Source organism: Colobus angolensis, unplaced genomic scaffold, assembly GCF_000951035.1.
Source record: "Colobus angolensis palliatus isolate OR3802 unplaced genomic scaffold, Cang.pa_1.0 Scaffold90, whole genome shotgun sequence".
NCBI classification, from domain to species: domain Eukaryota; kingdom Metazoa; phylum Chordata; class Mammalia; order Primates; family Cercopithecidae; genus Colobus; species Colobus angolensis.
In genome coordinates this window covers 6,285,747-6,309,318 of record NW_012122932.1, presented here as the reverse complement: position 1 = coordinate 6,309,318, position 23,572 = coordinate 6,285,747, and the positions used below count along the sequence as shown (strand labels likewise).

The following is a 23,572-nucleotide window of genomic DNA, read 5'->3' as shown; positions in this document are numbered from 1 at the left end:
TTTCCTGCCTCTCAAGACCACTGAGGCCATCTTCTCCCTAACCTTTAAGATAATGCCCATGTTGATTTTTATTTCCAAACTTGCAATTTGGCAACTTGCTCCAGCCTTCTTTCCCCCACTTTTTCTTCCAATGATTTAGGCTGAGCTGTTGCTTGAGCCAAAAAAAAAAAAAAAACAAATAAACAAACCCAAGCTGAAGTCTGCACCCTTCCCTCCAGAAGATAAATTATGTTGGTTTTTGCAGTGAGTGAATTGGGGCAGGAGAAAGATTTCACTAGAATAAAATGTTCTAGGCTGAAAAGGTGACTTCAAGTAGATTTGCTTTGTTTGCAGAGGTTCCAAGACCCCCTGATTTACCTGCTCCAGCCTGGGATGGCTGCTCACCTCCAGGTGATGGCCTAGGGGGAACCTCTTAAGACTTGGAGCAGAGGTGGCTCCGAACTGAAGGGCACTGACCATTGGCAGCTTGCCTCTGTCCTCTTCCCTCCCTTCACTCACGGGAACAGAGCTGTGAGTAAAGACAGGAAGAAATAAACCATCCTCTGTTTTTCAAGAGAAAGATAGCTTTTAGCAGAATTGTCTAAGATATCACACCCAAGGAGAGAGCAGGCCTACTTCCACCGACTCAGCATATTCCAATCAACATAACAATGACTTTACATGGTACAGGAGATGATTTTAAGACACAGACGCATTAAATCACACGGAGTCATTTAGTGAGGAAGATATTTACTTTCCAATAAGCCTCAGTTTGGTGCTAGTGTGTCTTTAACCCTGTCCTACCACTTTCTTAATCATCCTTGTTAAACAAAAAAGCAGTCTCCAGCCCTGGTCCTTTATCAGGGAACAGTATTTGCTAGAATGTAATTACTTTTTCTGTTTTTGTTATACTTATTTTCACATCATCTACTTTTTAAAGCAAGTGATCATGGCTTCCCATTTATTGTAGTGTTATGAGGATTCCTTTTAAAATAAATACATGTATGTTTTAAAGGTGGGCCAATGTTAAGGAAAATATTAAGCAAATAATATAGGTGACTCACAGATATGACAATAATCACAAAGATACAAAAGAGTAAAACTGAATAAATGTTGGATTAATTGGAAACAAATACATGGCATGCAACTTTTTTTCCCACTTCTTTTTCATATTACATAATATATCCTGTTGCCTTGTTTTCCCAATTGAAATCCACTCAGGCTCTCCCACTTCCTTTTTCCTTTCTTTTCCCAAGGCTTCCTTGGTAGCAGAGGAATTTGCTACTGGTGAAAAAAAATATCATTTTCCTTCCCCTTAGATTCAAGGTGAATGCTTGGAGCCATATAAATGCCCATTATACTCATTTATTCATTCATTTAGTTAACAGACATTTGCAGGTAGCCACTCAGTATCAGTCCTGTGTCAGGTGTGATGATACATCAGTGAACAGGAAACACACAGTCCCTGCCTTCCTCGGGCTCAGAGCCTAGTTGAGGAGGCAGAAGACTACACAAGCAACTGCAATCTAGTGTCATACATCCTGGAATGGGGGAGCCACATGGCACTGGGAGCACAGATAGGAGATCAAGGAAAGCTTCCTGGGTGAAGGTAGCAGTGCCTTATAGTGCTATGTCTGCCAGCTCCATATAATCACACGTGGAGACCAGCCTCAGTACTATCACTCTTCTGCTGGGAGATCTTGGGCTAGGTACTTCAACCCTCAGCCTCAGTTTCCCAGTCTATTAAGTGGGGATCATTTGATCTCCCTCTTAAAATTATTTTAAAAATGTAATGAGACAATGAGTAGAAAATGTTGTAGCACATTGCCCAGCACATAGTAAATGCTCACTAAATGCCAAGTAACTTCCTTAAATATCTTTCATCCAAAAACTATCTCTTACACACTTGAAATTGTATGCAAATATTCCTGCCCAACCTGAGCCAATTCTATTTGAAAAAAAGCAAAGAGAAGTTAAGACTGTTTATACAACACACAACAGATCTAGGACAATACTGAATAGACATATTTTGCTTCTGATCTGATAGTTCGTCCTTAAGTACAACTGGGTCTTGAAGAAAAATCCTGGGGTTGGGGAAGAATTGATTATAGTGGCCAAGATGGGGAAGTTCCAAAGAAAAAGGTTATGTGGTAGGGTTGGTTGGTTGGGGATGGTGGTGGGTGGGGAGTGGAAAGGGTGGGGTGAGGGGAAAAAAAGGATGAATACAGTGAAAAATAGATAATAAATGTTGGAAGCAGAAAAAAATAAAGAATAATCTCTCCCTTTCATGTCCTCTGCAGGGACATGGATGAAGATGGAAACCATCATTCTCAGCAAACTATCACAAGAACAGAAAACCAAACACCACATGTTCTCACTCATAAGTGGGAGCTGAACAATGAGAACACGTGAACACAGGAAGGGGAACATCACATACTGGGGCCTGTTGGGGGATGGGAACTGGGGGAGGGATAACATTGGGAGAAATACCTAATGTAAATGACAAGTTGATGGGTGCAGCAAACCAATATGGCACATGTACACCTATGTAACAAACCTGCACATTGTGCACACGTACCCCAGAAATTAAAGTATAATAATAAAAAAGAATAAGGTCTCCTTAATTAAAAATAAGAGAGCTCTCCAGATTCTATTAGAAAATGTGAAGAGCTATAGCAGGTATAGGTCAGTACTATGACTTTTCCAAAATGAAAATTAGAACTATTGAAGGAACTACAAATCTCTACAAACTTTTATGATGCTTTCATGTGTATGAAGTGGATTCCCATGCATCACATCCTCACAATGGCCCTATGAAGTAGGTATTACTATTAGCTCCGTTTTATAGATGGAAAACTGAGGCTTGGAGAGAGGATTTGATTTGTCCAAAGTCACCAGTGACTATATGAAAGTGCCAGGGATCAACCTCAGGCCTCCTGACTCCATGCCTGGTGACCTAGACTAGGGGACAGCAATTTTTTCTGTCAAGGGAAGCAGCCATAGATGAATGACTATGCTCCAATAAAACTTTATTTATGGACACTGAAATTTGAATTTTGTGTCATTTTCATGTGTCATGAAATATTATTCTTTTGGGTTTTTTTGACCATTGGAAACTATCTTCAGCTGGTTGGTTACAAAAACAGGCAGTAGGCCAGATTTGGCCTGGGGATGGTAGATTGCCAACTCCTGTTCTAGAATATCTTAAAGATGAATGAGGCATAGCCCTGCACTCACAGACTTGGAGCAAAGGAGGCACAACCAAGTCTACTTCTAGAGAATTTGTTGCAGTTAAATTTCAATCACTGCAATACAACCGTCATAATACTTGTCACACCTGCAAAAACTTTCTCCTATTATTTATCCTTTTTTCACATTGTCTGACTTTTTGACTTAAATAAGTTTCTTTTTACATGTTGCCATACTTTTATAAATAAAAAACTCCTTTTACTTGCCAAAAACAGAAAAGAAACAAAAAATTAAAAACAAAATAATTAGATGAGTGCTATTAAATTCTAACTACCTCCAATCACCTGCCAAAGTGATTGGGCCTGAGGCCTGCTTTGTCTTCTTCCTTTATTTGAAAAAAAAAAAAAAACCTGGCGGCAGGGCGCAGTGGCTCACGCCTGTATTCCCAGCGCTCTGGGAGGCTGAAGTGGGTGGATCATGAGGTCAGGAGATCGAGACCATCCTGGCTAACACAGTGAAATCCCGACTCTACTAAAAAATACAAAAAATTAGCCGGGCGTAGTGGCAGGTGCCTGTGGTCCCAGCTACTCGGGAGGCTGAGGCAGAAGAATGGCGGGAACCCAGGAGGCAGAGCTTGCAGTGAGCTGAGATCCTGCCACTGCTCCAGCCTGGGTGACAGAGCAAGACTCCATCTCAAAAAAAAAAAAAAAACCTGGCAAAGGGCAAAAAGGTGTTTTAAAATCACACTGACACCAACATGACACCTTCCTCTTGATGTAGTCAGAAATAATACAGAGGGACTAACTTTCTCAGCATGTAATCCAATTCTATTCAATACCAGGTCTTTGTCTATGTAAAATCATCTTCTAGGCCATAAGCCCCATGAAGCCCACACTCTGGAAACTGCTATAATACAAGCAAAGTGCCACAGATTTGTACAAGCAGGAGAGACACATCTGGGTGGAAGGCAAGAAAAACTTTAAAGAGAAAATGACCTTTCAGAGACTTTGAATAGTATCTAGGATTTCATTAGGCATGAAATTCAGAAACAGCATTCCAGACTGCTGAATAAAGGGGTGAGTGGGCAATAAGACGAAAAAGAAATATGGCTTCTAAATCATGAATGGCCTGGAATATCATGTCATGGGCTTTGGATCCAAGCCTTCTTGTTTTCTCGAATGTTCTCCAAGTGCTCAAGGTTATATTTTTAGACTCCTCTACATGAGGGAGATAAGAAGATGTAGTGCAGGGTCTCTAGAAAAGGCCCATGGTGGGGCCGGGCACAGTGGCTCATGCCTGTAATCCCAGCACTTTGGGAGGCCGAGGAAGGTGGATTACCTGAAGTCAGGAGTTTGAGACCAACCTGACCAACATGATGAAACCCCGTCTCTACTAAAGATACAAAAAGTAGCCGGGCATGGTGGCATGCACCTGTAATCCCAGCTACTCGGGAGGCTGAGGCAAGAGAATTGCTTGAACCCAGGAGGCGGAGGTTGCAGTGAGCCAAGATCACACCATTGCACTCCAGCCTGGGTGACAGAGCAAGATTTCAACTCAAAAAAGAAACAGTCCATGGGGACATGGGGACAGAGAGAATTATTAGAACTGGTGGTTCTTGACTTTTGTACCACTGAAGATCCATTTTGCATTTACTCTTGTGCATTTCTGACTTTGAAATATTTCAGTCTACTAAACCGCATGATTTAAGTCTTGATGACTGTCCTGTTTTCTTGACCACTGATATGCATCCTCCTCAGTCATCCTGAGAGACTGGTGCTGACTGCACTCAATTGCTCTGATTTCAGCCAGAAGTTAAGGAAGAGCCTTGACAGGGGAATTAGTGTTCTCGTTTGGGCAACTGTGTCATGAGAAACTGTGACTCCAAATCAAGGACTCTCAATGCTGAACCTGATTGTCCTGTTCTAGCTCCACACACGAGTATGAATTCAGGGTCTGTTCTCCAGGACCACCGACGATTTTACACCACACAGAACTGGTATGGAAATGGAAAAAGATAGCCTCGACTGTAATGTTTTAAAAGAAAGAAAGAAGAAGGCATCATACTCTCAACTGCTTACTCTCTTCTTCATTTGGAAACCCATACATAAATATAAAGACTGTTCTTCCATTATAGACTGCAATGTAATCACAGAGAAGCAAATGCTGTTTGCGGGAGCTGCTTCCCACCTGCGGTGTTCCCAGGGTGTTCAATAACTCAATAACCTCACAATTGGTCGGTGGAATCACAGTATAAGGCAATGTGGCTGCAATGCAGCTGTAGAAAATGCCCAGCAGGGCCTCTGCAAGGATTTCCCATGAAGGCAGCAGTACTGGCCCCCGCAGAATCATCCAGGAAACAAGGCCCATCCTCGTACCTCCTCGGTGACAGTCACCCCCAATACACTCAGGGCTTTGAGGCTTGCAGAGGCTTCCCAATCTCCTGAGCAAGAAGTGAAACAAGACACCTGAGTCCCAGTGAACTGAGATGACCCCCAAACTCCCACTGCCTAAAATAACCTCTTCTAGCCCTGCTCACCGCCTACCTGAAATTCACAGCTTCCTGCTCTGGCACAAGATTGTTTTATAAAAAACAAAAGTGCTACAAATTCATCATGGCCTTGCCATGTTACAGCAAATGCCCTCTGAGTATGGGAGCTCCCACACATGGAAGCCTGTCTTCATTTCTAACTCCTACCTTACCTTCAACCTCCTCACACTGCTCTTCAGCACTTTCTGAAGTTTGGTCTTCACTTTACTCTCCAGCTTTCTTCCCCACTACTCTTCTCTATACCCTCTGCTGAGACCCAAAAGCTGTCTCCTAAGGGAGTCCTGCCCCCGCCCGTTTGCCCTCGCTAAGCTTATTCTGGAGAACACCCTTCTCTCTATGATCCACCTCCTCCAGAAAGTGTTTTCTGAATTCTAGGCCATGGTGACCACATCCCTCACCTCGCATCCTCCCCCTTGGAAACACTGAGGAGGCAGCAAGTCCAGGGGAGGAGTGTGCCATGGTCCCTGCACTGCTCCCCTTATTGAACTCATTTCCCCCTGACACCCACACCCATGTCATATTTCCCAGATGCTGATTTTTTTTTTACTTTATTTTAAGTTCCAGGATACATGTGCATGATGTGCAGGTTTGTTACATAGGTAAACGCGTGCCATAGTGATTTGCTGAACCTCTCAACCCATCACCTCGGTATTAAGCCCAGCATGCATTAGCTTTTGTTCCTGATGCTTTTCCTCCCGCCGCACCTCCCCCTGCCAATAGGCTCCAGCGTGTGTTGTTCCCCTCCCAGTGTCCCTGTGGTCTCTCATTATTCAGCTCCCACTTATAAGTGAGAGCATGCAGTGTTTGGTTTTCTGTTCCTGTTTAAGTTTGCTGAGGATAATGGCTTCCAGCTCCATCCATGTCCCTGCAAAGGACACGAACAAATGCTGAATTTCTTATGAGCAGGGATTATGCCATCTTCCCTACTGCATACCCAGCACTTGATTCAGTACCTCCCCCAGTGAAGATACTCAAAGAATGTTGCCTGAATGAATAAATCACGAATCAAATATGCGAGTGAATACAGGCTTGGGAGTCAGATACACCTGGTTTCAAACCCTGACTCTACTGTTCCATAGCCTATAACCTTGGGTAAGTCACTTGAACTCTCCAGGCTTCAGCTTCAACTTCATCATCTGCAACATCTACAAGAGAGTCAGAATACTCCCTGAGGAGTTGTTGGTAGAGATTAAATCACATAATGCACACTAAACTCTTAGCACAAGCCTAGAGCAATAAAAGCATTCAATAGATGATACCCATAGCTGTGGACCTTGAACCTCAACTGTATGCCAGGCACTGAGATAGGCACTGGGGATTCTGCAGTCATTAAAACACAGGGCCTGCTTTGTATTTTAATTACTGTGTTTATGTAAATCTTATCTTCCCAGTTAATGATGGAAGAGTACGTTCATTTTCTTAAATAGTTTATATTAATCATCTCCTGTGATCTTCACAATAACCCCATAAATTAGGCACATTTAACAGATTAGGAAACTAAGGCCAAAGAGTTAACCAACTTGGCTAAAGTCATACAGCTCACAAGGGACCAAACAGACACTTGAAAACATACTATCTGCCTCCGAAAATCCCTTAATCTCAATACCAAGCACTCCTCTTATCTCTAATAACCTGTTATTTACCTTTTCCCACCAGGAGTGCCACTTTATGTTACCATAGCATCTATAAAACACAATTGGTTTGTGAGTGATGAGGTAGAATAGACACCTATGGGGAGAGAGATAAGGTGTGTAGAGGTGAACAGTAAAGCAGGATGACTGGTTTTCAGATGAATTCTTATGAACTCTTTTCTCTGCAATTGCCATGGTACCTGGCTTACAGCGTGTTGACTGAATGAACACCTGGAAAGAAGAGACCCAAGAAATTACCAGATTGTAGATCCTGAGTAATCAAAATAAATTTAATGACTGAAGGAATTGGGAAGCTGAGGCAGGACAAACAATGAAATGGAAGAGGACCAAAGCTGAGCTTCACGTGAGAAGAGCTGATTCTAATTCATCTTGCTCACTTGTCTCACTGCTGAACAGTAGGCAAACCCTAGCCTCAGGTCTCTCATTGCTAAAACAGGACACCAAAGAGTTGCCCTTCCAAGCTTGTTGGAACACTAAGAGACTCCAAGATTTCTGAAAGTGCTTTTTAAAAAGTTAAAAAGGCAAATTTTGAGGATGATATTTTAAATGTATTTCTTATAGAACTAACATTGTGACATGGTAAAAAGTACCATGTCAATTGTTCAAGAAGCAGCATTTGCATCCTAGCTTTCCTTCCCTGGGCTAGTTTGCTTCCTGAGCAAACTCCTTAACCTCCTGGAGTCTTTTTCCCTATCTATAAGACCAGTGACATGAACATTAACTCCTCAGGGTCAGCCTGAGTGCTAAATATGAAGATGGATACAGTAGCTCATTCAATGTGTATGTTATCATATCTGGGATTGTCTGCAACTGTGTTTTGTTAATTTATTAAGTTTATTCTATAAATAATAAATCCTTCCCTATAGCTCTCCTAACAGAAGACAGCATGATTTACCATAAATGGTCCAAACTTTAGGATCAGATAGAACTCCCTTGGGATCTCAACTCTAATCCTTACTAGCTGGGTGCAGGCAAGTTACTGCCCCTCTGTGTCTCTTCATCTTTAAAGCAAAAATGATAACACTACCTCATTTCTGTTTTTTAAAATGGAGATGATATTAAAGTGCACAAAACATATCTTTATTAAGTATCGACCATGTGTAATAATTTCTTATCAAGGAGCTTATATAAAGAAAGAATTTATGTAAGTTTTTGAGTAAATTTTGTTCTATTGATAGTGAATCTCAAACCTTGTAGAACGAAGAATTACTCTGGGAGCAACTTGGCTCTCCATCAAGGGTTGTGCTGGGGACTTGAGATCTTTCCTTGCCATTCTCTAAATGACCAAAACACAAGAATGGATTTTCTATTCCCAGGAAACATGTTTTGTTGATGCACTAATAACCCAGCCACTGGAAATTCAGGTCAGGGATTTGGGGGAAAAACAGAAGCAACTACTGCTAGCCTTTGGGGAACCCAATGTTAAACTCAAGCTTTTAAAACAGCTTCTGAAATCTAAAAGAAAACTGCCTTTAATGAGTGCCGGCAACCAGGATCCCAGAAGAGATTGGAGAAACGATATTGTGTTTTTATCTTGCATTGTTGGCTTTGGAAAGTGGCCGGAGGCCTCAAAGGCTCAGATCGCCAGTCTCACAGTCAGCTGTCAACTATATGATCAGAGGCACAAGCTCTAAGGTCTCTGGGGGACCTCCCTGACCTTTTCTGCCTGAAGCCTAAGATGCTACCAGGAAGGAAGGACTTTGGCAGCCGCAAGAAAGTACAGGACACAGACAGAGTTTAGGGATCCTGGTAGGAGAGGAAGAGTAGACGTAGAGCCTCAGTAGTAACAACAGTTGAGTCGTAATACAATAACAACTAGTAGTAATAACAATTGAGTACTTCCTCTGTGCCAGGCACCATGTTAAGTCTTCCTTGCGCATGACTTCACAACATCCCAGTAGTGGTACTATTACCATCATTTTACAGATAAGGAAAATAAAGTTTGGAGATGTTCAGTAACTTTGTCAAGGTCATACATTAGTAAGTAAGAAATCCAGAACTTGAATTCCAGAGCCCACATTCTTAGTCACTATGCACCACTGCCTATATGTTTATTAAATGAGTGAGGATTTACCTCTTGAGTATAAGTTTTGCTTCCATGAGCAAGCAAAAGCCAATTATACTGTAGATCTCTTAAATACTACTGTCTAAGTAGAAAGGGACCTGGAAGTTTGATCCGTCCTAAGATATTGAATCTCCTCTGAACTCTTCTTACCAAGTGATCACTCAATACTTGCTTTCACACCTTTAATGACACAGACTTTATCCTAGAAGATATCCCCTTCACCTTTCAACAGCTTTGGCTATAGGAATTCCTATATTAAGCTGAAATGTCTACCCACTGGTCTTATATCTGCCCTTTGGATGGCACATAACAAATTTAATCCTTCTTCCACATAGCAGCCCTCTAAGTACTCTGGAAACAGTCATTCTGGTCCCTTGAAATATATCACCTCTACCTTCTCCCACTAACCCCGCCCCCCAATAAAGAATTAAGGCATTCACTTACTTGTTCATGCTCTGAATAAACAATTATGAATAGCTTATGGTAGGTTTATCTGAGTATCTACCTAGTCATTCTAGGAGAGAAAATAAAAATACACACGAATGATTACATTATACGTAGAAACTTATAAAACTGTAAGGATACTGGAAAGAGTGCTATGCAAGTTCAGAAGAGAGTGTTTTTTTAGCTGGGTGATATGTGCAGATGATATAGAAGAGATGCTGTTTGGGCTGTCTCTTAAAGTATGAGATATACATATTTTAGAGATGGAGTTTTGCTATGTTCCCTAGGCTGATTTCAAACTCCTGGCCTCAAGCAATCCTCAATCCTCCCACTTCAGCCTCTCAAAGTGCTGGGATTATAGGCATAAGCCACCATGCCTGGCCAAGTATTAGAAATATTACTGATCATCTGTTGTAGCAAATAACTGGATAATCATAGGGTTATGAGACGCTGTAATAATATGAGAGCACTGACCTTGGAGCGGATCTGCTACACTGTTGCTATATCTCACTGCCCCTCATTTCTCTCATCTGTAAAATAAAACTTGTAACATCTGCCCTGACCATCCCTGAGTTGCCATAAGGATGAAGTGCAAGATGACAATGAAAGGGAATTGCTACCAGGTGTGCAGGGAATTGTTAAACCCTGTTTTCCTAGGCTTGAAGTGACACTTGCACAACTTGGTGAGAGCTGGGGAATGAGAAGACACATGTTTGGTGAGAGCCTTCCAATCCAGCACAAGCAGAGGAAGAAGAAAAACAAATGCCAGAGCCAAGCAACATGGCCTAAGTGTGAGCCAAGACAACCAAATAACAGCCCCAGTTCCTCGGCACCATTTCATTCAGAATAATCCTATAAGACGTGATCAAAGAAAGGATCAACAGCTCAAACATATTACCAGCTACCTAAGCATTTAGAGGAGAAGGCCCACTGAGAGATTAAGACACTTAGGACATGTCTGAGAGGTTTTCCTGCAGTTAGAGCTTCACTAATTGATATCCAAGCATCAGCAACTATTCCATCTGGCTCGTTATTACCGCCACCTGACAAATAAGAGATTGACCTCATGCAGAGTCAAGGGCCCAAAGCAGAGATCTGGGGGAGGGGCATGGTGAGGTTTTTTTTCAAGGTCATGCAAGACACCCTTTCACCTCTCATCAGGCTACACAGGGTTTGTACAAGTCACATGTCCACATAGTCAATCAACCATCAACAGGCACTTCTGAAGTACTGTATGAATCACAGCTCTCTTGGGTGTGTAAGGGTGAGACAAATCCAACTAAAACTAGCTTAAGCACAAAATAAATTAATTGGTGCATTAAATCAAAAAGGCCAGATGAGATTGTGGTTTGAGGCTGACTGGATGCAGGTTCTGAAACAATAAAATAATATTATCTAGCATCTACTAATACCTCTCTAACTCCCAATTCTGAGTGCCTCAGTATTGGCTTTATCCTTTTTGTTTTGTTTACAGTGGGTGGGGGTATGGTTTATGAATAGTGGGCTCTCCTACTTACATCCTCAAAGTGGTAAGTCTTAAAAGAAAAATAAATAAAGTGAACCTTTTTCCAACAAAAGACTCAGAATTAACTGTGATTGGATAGATTCAGGTCACATGTTTATTCCTGAGCAATAAACATGTTTATTGGGTGTTTAGGGGGTGGAGTATATCGACTGAGCCGTCCTATATCAGGCACGGGAGATCTTTGGCTAATCCTACCAACAGAGGATGAAAGAGGGGTGCTCTTCATGGAAAATCCAGATACTATTATCAGAAGAATGACAAGTGGATGCTAGGAGAAAAAAAAAAAGCAAAACAAAAATCCAGATGTCAATTCTCAAAACTCTTGTGGTGGAAACCCAAAAAGGAAATCCACAATAAAATCATATTTTGTTATCAAGAAAATTATTCTTTAATTGAGAGGATTTGCCCTATGTAAAATTAATAGAAAACCTAATTATAACTAATGATCTAAAATGTATAATACAGATCATGTCTAAAAACAATGATGTTAAGGATTAAAAGTGCAGGCTTGAGGTTAAGTCTTAATACCACCAGTTACCTGCTGTAACTGAACAAGACAATCTCTCTCTGTGCCTTAAGCATTATTCCTCTATAAACTAGGCACAATAATAGACTCTACTCCATAGAGTTATTGTGATAATTTCATGAGAGAGTGTATCAGAAGCATGAAATACAGTGCAAGTCACAATGTAAATAAATCTTGTAAAATTCCATTCATTCATTAATGCTTACTATGTGCCAAGAACTACTACAGACACTAGTAATAGACTGGGGAAGAAGAAAGTCCCTATTACTGTACGGCTTATATTCTAAAATGAAAAAGTAAATACATAAATGAACAGAAATTAGGTAAGGATGATTGCTGTAAAGAAAAATTAAACAGAATGAATAATAGTGATGGGGAAAGTACTTCAGGAAGAAGAGTAAGAAGTTTTATCTAGGAGGTATCATTTTAACTGAGATCTGAATGACAAGAAGAACCAACTGTGTGAATATCTGTATCTGTAGCTTGGAAACAAGAATGAACAAAAGTCTATGGCTTGATAAGAGATGCGGAGAATGGCAGGAAGTGTCGTCAGAGAGGGGGGTCAGGGCTGAACATATAAATCCTATAGGCAATTGTATTTCATTCTAAGTATAAAGACAATTCAATGCAAACACTAACTGTGTGAAGAATGAACTATGGGTTAGATGTAAAACTAGAAGTGACAGCTAGAGAAAAAAAATGCTTGATGGAAGAAAAAGAATAGAAAGTAATAGCTGATCCCTGAAGAAAGCATAAGGTGAGATAGGCAAAAAGACCAAAAGTGAGCCAGTTGAGGGAATCCATGGGTATAGTGCAGAGTAATGGGGACCTTCCAGTGTCTCCTCATTGCCTCCTGGCTATGAAGGAGTAGTTTGGCTCTGACAAACATTGAGAACAACTGTAACAATCGCATCAAAAATGAAATCAGATGTTTGAAGGCAATGGGGAGCAACCATAACTTGAAGAGCCACAGAGAAGGAAAATACATCAAAGTGGATCCTAAATTGGTGCTTTCTTCACTCAGGACATTTTCTGACCTCAGTACAGAGTAAAAGGGCAAAACAGAAAGCAGTGGCCTAGATCTCACAGCAGTTTCACTGGGATGGAAGACAAAAAAATTAATTAAATGCAGCCAAAAATTGAGGAGCCAATATACCCCCGCAAAAACAAAAAAAAAAACACACATAAAAAGTGAGCTCAACATTCTGCATGCAATTCCTCATAATGCATTTGCCAAATTCTCAGCTGCACATACACGTGGTAAGAGGCTGAGGAGCCAAGCAAACATAGCTAATAACCTCCTCTAGGAGGTGGAGCTGATTTGCCTCTCCTTGAGTGTGAGCTGGATTTAATGGCTCAACCTCCAAAAGAACAGAATATGGGAATAGAAAAAATGTAACTTTGTTTATAGTAGAGAAACCTGGCAAACATACTACCTAAACCAAATGATCAAGTTTATCATCAACAGTGATAAGTTATGTTGATGTCATGTATCCCCACAATATCACTTCATCTCTGTGATACTCGTCCAAAAACTCACAACCTCAGTCTAGTCAAAAGAAAATCATCGGACAAAACCAAATTCAAAATTGAGCATCAGTCTATGAAATACCTGACCAGCACTCTTCAAAACTCTGAAGGTCATGAAAAACAAGGAAAGACTGATAATCTGTCACCATTTGTAGGAAACCAAAGAGAAACAATGACTAAATGTAATGTGGTATCCTGCATTTGCCTTAAGACCGTATGAAAAACAATAAGAAAAAAACTGTCCCAATATTGATTTTTTAATTTTGGCTAATGTACCATATTATATAAGATGTTAACATTAGGAGAAATTGGGTGAAGGATATATGAGAACTTTTCTGTACATCTAAAAATAAAACAAAATGAATGACAGTGATGGGAGGGATACTTCAGGGAGGAAGGTCAGAGACAGCTTCATTACAAGACAAAATAAACATATTTTTTAAAAAGCAACTTCTAAGGATTGAAAAGCTTAGCAATGATTTTGGCAGTCTCACAGAGCTGAGGGAACAGAAATCGGAAGTCAGGGCCCACCAAAGAGAAAGGCAGAGAATTGGCTTTCAATTAAGACCCTAATAGGCTATGCTCACGAAATAAGGTAAATCAGAAAGAGACATCCTCAAGAAGCCTGAAACACAACTTAAAATCATCTTAATCCATTATTAAATCAAGGTGATCTGTCCATACTCTCTCTGCCAACCCAAAGGAAATGTAATCTTTCCCAGAAGATAACATGATCCAGTGCCACTATAATTTTTCACATACAATGTAAGGCATTCACTCAAAAAATACCAACTATATCAGTAAACAGATACAAATGAACAAAATCTATGATAAAAAATCAAGCAATAGAAACATACCAATAGATGACCCATATTTTAGAATTATCAGACAGGAAATTTAATCAGGATTAATGCACTCCAGAAAATTGGTAAAAAGATGAGGAATGTCACCAGAGAACAAGAATCCATTTTAAAGAGAAAAGAAACGAAGAAGCAAGTAGTAACACTAGAGCTGGAAATTAAAGCAATTGAAATTAATATTTAATTAATTTAATAATTAAAATCAACTTAACAAGTGTAAAATCAGATCAAACACAGCAAAAGAGAAGATTAGTAGAAAAAGTAGAGAAGATTGAGATTGGTGCAGAGAGGAGAAAAGAGAATAAAAAATGCAGAAAAGTGCATTAACAGCATACAAGACACAAGGAAAAAGCCTAACATATGTGCAATTGGAGTTCTAAGTGGAGAGGAGAGAATAAAGAAAAAGTAGTAATGAAATGATGACTAGTGATGAAATACATCAAGGCATAAATTCAAAAAAGCTCTATAAGCCCCAAGTAAGATTTTGTAAAGAAAATCAAACGTAGGTATAGCACATAAAACTCGTAAAAACCAAAGACATAAAAATCCTTAAAACCACCAGTGGGAAAAACTGAATAATTATCTTAAAAGAATCAAAAATAAGACTTACTGCTGACTTTTCAAAGATACGATGTCAGCCAGAGAACAATGGGATAACATTATTCAACAGTATACTTCTAAATACCTCCAAAATGAAAGAATAAAGCAGAGTGGATACCAGAAAATATTTTGAACTGAATAATATTGAAAATATATCTTATCACAATTTGTTGAATGCAGCTGAAACAAAGGTCAGAAAAAAATATATATGAAAATAAGGAAGGTTGAAACTTAATTATCTAAGCATCCATCTCAAGAAGTCAGAAAAAGATAACAAAATTAAACTCCCCAAAAATGCATAAGTTGAGAGCAAAATAAATGGAATAGAGAACAAATTTATAATATAGAAAAGAATTACTTTGCCCACTTTTTGATGGGGTTGTTTGTTTTTTTCTTGTATATTTCTTTGAGTTCTTTGTAGATTCTGGATATTAGCCCTTTGTCAGATGAGTAGATTGCAAAAATTTTCTCCCATTCTGTAGGTTGCCTGTTCACTCTGATGGTAGTTCTTTTGCTGTGCAGAAGCTCTTTAGTTTAATTAGATCCCATTTGAACAGATATTTCTCAAAAGAAGACATTCATACAGCCAACAGACACATGAAAAAATGCTCATCATCACTCGCCATCAGAGAAATGCAAATCAAAACCACAGTGAGATACCATCTCACACCAGTTAGAATGGCAATCATTAAAAAGTCAGGAAACAACAGGTGTTGGAGAGGATGTGGAGAAATAGGAACACATTTACACTGTTGGTGGGATTGTAAACTGGTTCAACCATTATGGAAAACAGTATGGCAATTCCTCAGGGATCTAGAACTAGATGTACCATATGACCCAGCCATCCCACTACTGGGTATATACCCAGAGGATTATAAATCATGCTGCTATAAAGACACATGCACATGTATGTTTATTGCGGCACTATTCACAATAGCAAAGACTTGGAATCAACCCAAATGTCCATCTGTGACAGACTGGATTAAGAAAATGTGGCACATATATACCATGGAATACTATGCAGCCATAAAAAAGGATGAGTTTGCATCCTTTGTAGGGACATGGATGCAGCTGGAAACCATCATTCTTAGCAAACTATCACAAGAACAGAAAACCAAACACCGCATGTTCTCACTCATAGGTGGGAACTGAACAATGAGATCACTTGGACTCGGGAAGGGGAACATCACACACCGGGGCCTATCATGAGGAGGGGGTAGGGGGGAGGGATTGCATTGGGAGTTATACCTGATATAAATGATGAATTGATGGGTGCTGACGAGTTGATGGGTGCAGCACACCAACATGGCACAAGTATACATATGTAACAAACCTGCACGCTATGCACATGTACCCTAGAACTTAAAGTATAATAAAAAAAAAAAGAAAGAAAAGAATTTCTAAGTTGGTTACATGAAGTGACCAATACAATGGCTAATGACCTACAAAAAGATAATCAATAAAAAAGGAAAAGTACACATTACCAATATAACAAAAAAGAATACATCACTGCAGATTCTGTAGACTAACAAAATAGGAGGATTATAAAAAATTTTATACAAATGTAAATTTTAAATAAAATGGACAAATGCCTACAAAAAAACAACTTACTAAAACCAATACATGAACAAGTACAATCAGAATAGTTCTATACATATTAAATAAATTGAACCTTAAAATATAAACCTTCCACTAAGAAATTTCCAGATGGCTTCATCAATGAATACTCCCAAACACTGAAAGAAGAAATAGCACAACTTTGCATGGATGTTTGTAAAGAATAGAAAAGAAAAAACATTCACAACTTGAGGATGCCACCATAGTCTTTATACCAAAACCTGAAAAAGGCATTTTTAAAAAAGGAAAGTTACAGATCGATCCCCCTCAAGAACAAAGATTATTTACTCCATTTAGTCATAAGCAAGCAAAATGAAAGTAGCAGAAATCAGAATAATATTAATAGATATCTTTGGCAGATAATGACTGGGGAGGAGATAAGAGGCAGTCCTCTAGAGTCCTGGTAATGTTCTATGTGAGTGTTCATTTTGTAAATAATTTATCAAAATATATGTATTTATGTGTATTTCAATATTAAAGGGTTTTTAAATATGCAGTACAGGAATCTCCTTTATCACCTCCTTCCTTTCAATGACACTGATTATGCTTTTCTTGTGCTACCATTTTCCAAAGTTCCTAGCACACAGACAGTACTTAATAAATATTTATTAAAAAATGAATGAACAAATCTTTATTTAGACATGCAAAACCTCAGCACAGTGTCAGACACACAACCAGTGTTCAAGATATATGTGTTTTTTAAACAAATGAACAAGGCTTTGAGTGAATGAACAAACTCAGTAGAAGTGTGTCCTATGTCAAGCCTTCTTAATTGCAAAAGTCTTTGTGGACACAGTAGGAGATGAGAGACCCAATGAGAAAAATCTGACTGGGCCGGATGCAATGGCTCACACCGTAATGCCAACACTTCGGGAGGCCAAGGCAGGTGGATCACCTGAGGTCAGGAATTCGAGACTAGCCTGGCCAACATGTTGAAATCCCATCTCTACTAAAAATACAAAATTAGCCAGGCAAGGCGGTGCACATCTATAATCCCAGCTACTTGGAGGCAGGAGAATCGCCTGAACCTTGTAGGTGGAGGTTGCAGTGAGCAGAGACCACTCCACTGCACTCCAGCCTGGGAAACAAGAGCAAAACTCATCTCAGAAAAAAAAAAGAGAGAGAAAGAAAGAAAAACTAACTGAATAAAGATGAAATAACATGTAAGGGCAGATGAGAAGAAAGTAGGAAAAAGAGGCAGAGATAGTTTGAGAGAAAGATGGAAATGAAGCACAGGGAGATCACTAAAAGTCTCTTATGAACAGTAAGCTGTTAGAGCACCAAGTACAAGTATAGGCTTGACTACAAAAGAAAACTGGGGAGTCTCTGGTCTCTGAGCAGGTCAGCTTTGATATGAAATATTTTTCATCACAGATCGCACCTCCTCTTCTTTTATTTTAGGTCTCACAGAAAAAAAGGTAGGGAACCATGACCTGAAAGATTAAGAGTCCTCCAATCTAGACTCAGTTTTGTTGTGGTATCTTAAGCCAGTCATTCCCCTTTCCCAGACCCTGAGTAGCTAGTAAAATGGGAGGAAAGGTCTCTTCGTATTTTATGCATCTATTCTTTACAACTAAAATTCTTCTGGTGTCACTGAGATCCCCTAAGTAGTTCTGGGGTCCCTTCTTTAAATCATAAAGAACAGATAATTGCTTTGCAAAAAACAAAGTAACAAGAGCATTCTGGATTAGGATTAGAAACAGCTGGCAGCAAGCCTCTACTTCTTTGGAGAAAAAGATTCTTCCACAGTACCATTTTCAGGCCTTTATTCATCATACTACAACACAATTAGGCAAGCTGCTCAGTTGTTCCAAATATCTCTTTTTGCAAAGTATCATTCAGGTCTGTCAAAGCAGTGTTGAAACATACAGCACTCTCCTCTGTGAATGTCATTATGGTCAGAGGCTTGGCATTATATTAATTACATTAGCTGGCTCAGGACAACATAATCTCATGTGATTAACAATATTCCTTACTCTCTTTCTCCGTATTTGTGTCCTCTGCCTGAATTTTTTTGTTCTTCTGTTTATTCACTCATTTATCCTTGCAATAAATATTTACTGAGCCCCTCGTATGTGTCAGACACTACATTATTTAGTATCTGATACTGATATGTGATATATATCAGTATATATCAGGAACAAAAACAGGTAAAGTCTCTTCCCTCACAGACTTTCCTTTCTTTCTGCATGCCCTTTATCTTAGCTGACACAAACAAAAAGAAATAGTTGAAACACCCTTTAGCTATAATTAGGGTACTTGTGTTCTTGTCCCAGCTGTGCTATGAGTCTAAGGGGTAAGTCTATTAACCTCTCTGTATATAATTTTCCTCTTCTATACATGAAAGTGTTGAACAAGACTATCCTAAGGAATTTCTCACATGGACTTTTTCAGTAGCTCCTAACTAGTCTCTCTGCTTTCATTTTGCTCCTGCCATCCCTGAAATCTTTTCTTGGAGGTAGTACCTGCTCTAGTCCCCAACTTCCTCTCTAATTTCATCTTCTACCACTATTCGCTGCACTCACTCTGTCCAGGCACACTGGTCTCCACGCTGTTTCTTGTACACTGCAAATATACTCCCCTCTTGGGGCTTTTGCATTTGCTTTTCCCACTCCTTAGAAAGCTTTCCTTACCTCCACCTTCCCCCAAGGTTCACTTGACTCATTCCTTCACTTCCTTCAATTACATAAATGCCTTTTCAGGAGCCATTCTCTGATCTAATCACCTTACATAAAATAGCACCTCCATGCCATTCTCTGCCCTGCCTTTTTCTTTTTAATTCTTATGACTGCCTAACTCACCATATATTTCCTTGTTTGTCTTCTGTCTCCCTCCAATAGAAGATGCATACAATTAGAATAGGGCTCTTGGCTTGTTTTGTTCCCTGCTATATCCCCAGTGCCAAAAATAGTACCAGATACACAGTAAATGCTCAATAAATGTTTGTTGAGTGAATAACATAATGAACCTTTTCTAGTAATAAAATAAGTTTCACTGTGTGTCAAAATTTATTCATACTTAGTAGGGTTCAAATCCAGCTACTAGGATGTATAAGAGACCAGTCAAGTATTAGAACTACACTGGAGTCAGACTACACAGAAAAGTTACCAATAGAAATGAATCATTAGCTGAAGCCAATCCATTCCATTCCTTGAAGATTTTTGTTTCATAGCATGGTAAGCTACAATAAGATTAGACTTAAATATTTATTCCATGCAGTTTCTTGCAATGAGAAAAGTGGCATTACTACCCTCATTTCACTTAGGCTTGGAGAAGTTTAGTCATTTTTCCAACATATCCAACCTTTTGAGGAAGAGATAAAATAAGGACATAAATCCCTGACTGCCAAGCCCACAGTTATTTATTTTCAACAGTGACCTATACAAGAACAGAAAGATCTGTCCTGGCATAAATATGTGATGTGTGTGATGTGTAGGGTAAAAAGTATAGATTAACTAACCTGAGGGACTCTTCCCACTGAATTTCTGAAGGAACTGCATGTTCCAAAAGTTTATCTTATTTACGGTTTATTTTATACACTATCAGTATATACTGTACTGTTTATCTTATATACTGTCATATCCCCAATACTTGGCACATGCTCCTTTCATATGTGCTGATTAAATGAAAGTATCAGCCGCATAGTAAACAGAGGCCTATTAACAAACAGGTGCCCCTCCACCAGGCCAGGTAATAATTACTCTCACCTCCTGCACAGGCTACAGCCTTGGAGCCACTCACACTCATGAACAGCCACATATGCACAGCACCCCTTGAAGGAAAAGAAAAACAAATTTCCACGTACTGCACCACACCTGGCTTTGCAGGTATTTCCTAGTCAGATGAGGGGCCAGGACAAAATTGCCAGCTTACAGCTTGTTTCAGTATTTCTAGGAGCACCACAAAGACACACATAGATACATACACAGCTATGTGTATGTGGAGAAAGACCCATTTACAAACACAAATGTACAAATACACATATGCATATCAAAACCACTTCAGAATTAGGCACAATACAAATCATAAATAAATTTATATATACAGTAACATACAAGCTGGTTTTGCCCAAGCATACTCACAAACGTGCAAAAACACATACACAAAGATAGTATTTACCTCAAGGTCTGACTGTGAAAAGTAAATGAGATTATGTGAATTCACAGTAGCTCTTGACACATAGAAACCATGCTAATAAAGGTTAGCTCTTGAATATATATATAAATACATATATTATTTATTATATTTAAATTTGTATTCAACTCATATTAATATACACCTTCAAAACAAAATTTCCTTTTTAGTCACTACTCAGAATATCATGGAAATTCTAGATTGTGGGAGCCAATAACAGAACCGGTAATGTGGGATGTGCTATTGTAGTGCAGGGGGAGGGGAGGGAAAATCCTGCTGGTAGGAGGCTAGTAAACAAGACTTTCCAGAAGTTTTTGCTTGGGAGAAGGCCTAGCCTTGGAGGGAACTGAGCTGATGAGTACTCTTGGGAGACCAACCAAAGGAGTTTTTTTTTTTTTTTTTTTTTTTTTTTGAGACGGAGTCTCGCTCTGTGGCCCAGGCTGGAGTGCAGTGGCCGGATCTCAGCTCACTGCAAGCTCCGCCTCCCGGGTTCACGCCATTCTCCCGCCTCAGCCTCCCGAGTAGCTGGGACTACAGGCGCCCGCCACCTCGCCCGGCTAGTTTTTTGTATTTTTTAGTAGAGACGGGGTTTCACCGTGTTGGCCAGGATGGTCTCGATCTCCTGACCTCGTGATCCGCCCGTCTCGGCCTCCCAAAGTGCTGGGATTACAGGCTTGAGCCACCGCGCCCGGCCAGGAGTTTCTAACGTTATTGGGTAAGGAGAAGGGGTTGTCCTCTCTCAGTAGCCTTGGGAGGGAGAGTCTCCAGAGTGCCAGTGAGTTCAAATCAGCCAGAAAATCCTTTAAAGTATTTATCCTATAGTCCCATAGCTTGGAGAAAATCTGATTAACTCCATCTCCCCAGATGGGCTTTAGAGTGAAATGTATAGCTGGCTTCTAAGATTCAAATAAGGTGGGAAAACAGCTGAAGAAAAAACAGGGAATGTGAGTCATAACACAATCCCTGTGTGTACAACTTGGCTCTGCCATCAATTTGGAGCAAGCCACAGCTCTGTGAGGCTCAGTTTCCCCAGCAAATAAAAGGCGAATAAAACTGTCTCCTGTCCAGTTGGAATAAGGTGTTTTTATTCCCTCTCAAAAGGGTGCCAGCCACAACACCTCCCACTCAACCCTGGAAACTGCTCAAAGAATTTCTCTCGTATTTCCCTGCTGCGGTGACCCTTGAGGGGGTCTTTATCCACCAGACTTCTTTTTGGATATTCCTCCTTTCTTTCTGGGGCCAAATATTATAACTTCAGAGCTCTTTTTAAAAAATCAGGGATCTGCTTCAACTCTTCCTTTTTAAAAGGATAAATTGAGCCCAGAGCACGTCTTAACTAGGAACCATGTGTTTTACTCACATGCAACTGCATTCTTTAAAAATCAAGGCAACCTTTTGAGAGACCTAGAGAGATTAATTCCATAACCTCTCTTACCCTACCGCTTACACGGAAAGAAGCTTGGGGGTGGGAGGGGGATTGCGCAGATCTCGTCCAGCACTCCAAGCGTTAAATTCAACACGGAGTCTAACAGGCTATTGGCCGAATAGCGGGAGAAGATCTGGTTTTCGTAGCCGCGGGCCAATGAACACCTCGAGTGGGAGGGTTTGAAGATACTAAGGAGTTTCCCCCCTTTTTTTATCCTCTCAACCCCCTCCCATCGGCTGTCACCCCTCCCATCCCCCACGCCTCCAGTTTGTTAAATTAATGCAGTAAGAAAGTCTGAAGATCTGAAGGAGTCTTGACCAAGGGAAGATGAGCGAGCTCAGAAAACCGAGATGCATCTGAGGCATTGGGCTCCTGAGCCCCGCGGGGTAGCCATGGACCCCGGTAGCCCCTGAAACTTGCCCCGGGCTCTCTGACGCCTGCGGCCCCAAGCAATGGGACACCTTTTCTGCAGTGGTCATAACTTATTCGGCAGGGACCGGGGACCAGGAAACAGGAATAGCAAGACGACAGCAGAATAGCACCGAGGCAGGGGAATGAGATTCCGAGACTGGATTGCGATGCGCCAGCCTGGCACACTCTCCGAGATTTAACTGAAGGCAGCGCCGTCAACCGCTTTCCCCTCGCCTCTAACCCCCTCAGCCGGCCCAGAGCCATAAAGCTCTGTTCTCTTTACCCAAGATGCTCGCCCAATCCAACGGTCCGAGGCCAACGCTCTGATCTCCACAGAAGATTTTTTTCCTTGCATGGAGCTGGCCGTTTAAACAGAAAAACAGGGGTAAAAAAAAAAAAAAAAAAAAAGGAATTGAGTACTACTTGCAAAAGAACAGACAATGTTTCGTATTATTCCAGTAACTTCCAGTTTGATGAGGTTAAGTTAAATATTGCAAACTGTAGAGCAACCATTAAAAAAAAAAAAAAAAAAAGGAAATATACCCACCCCCAAACGTGCCTCCCCATCGCCGCAGGGAGCCAACAGTCACGCTGGAGTTTAACAAACAGCAATACTCTTCGCGCTCCTGAAAAGCAGGGCTGGACGCTCTCCGTGGTGCTGAAACGCCTCGCAGCAGCCGCTGTCCGTGGTATCTACAGCCCCCTCGCTCCGACTTCCCTGGGGCTCTCCCTCCGCGCCCCTGTTCCCCGCCTCCCCTTAACATCTGGATTATTTTTTTCAATAGCGCTTTCTGGTTTTGTAAGTGCCAATTTGAAACATTTTTGCCCCCATAACTCGTGGACTACAAAGCACAAGGACCTGAAAAATGTACAGCTTCAATACTCTTCGACTCTACCTTTGGGAGACCATTGTATTCTTCAGGTATGCAATTTTCTACTGACCACATTGCTCTGATGGAAATTGGGGGAAAGAGTACAGAGGCTACCTTTGTCCGTGGTCCCATCATTTTGGGGAAGAGGGGTGCTGTATTCCACTGCAATCGGGTCCTTCCATCCCCCGTCTCCT

General features: G+C 40.5%; 1 protein-coding gene across 3 annotated transcripts in view; it reads left to right on the top strand.

Moving 5' to 3' along the window:
• Positions 1-23,080: 23,080 nt before the first annotated feature.
• GLRA1 (glycine receptor, alpha 1) overlaps positions 23,081-23,572 on the top strand; it is a 101,116-nt gene continuing 100,624 nt past the window's right edge. For 2 of the 3 annotated variants that reach the window (XM_011931634.1, XM_011931632.1), the window contains exon 1: positions 23,087-23,428. Coding sequence is in view for 2 of the 3 variants with exons in the window: in XM_011931632.1 (XP_011787022.1) it covers positions 23,373-23,428 (56 nt within the window). In the remaining variant the exon portion in view is untranslated. Of the gene's footprint in view, positions 23,429-23,572 lie in introns of all 3 variants that reach the window. The other variant, XM_011931633.1, reaches the window with a different exon arrangement.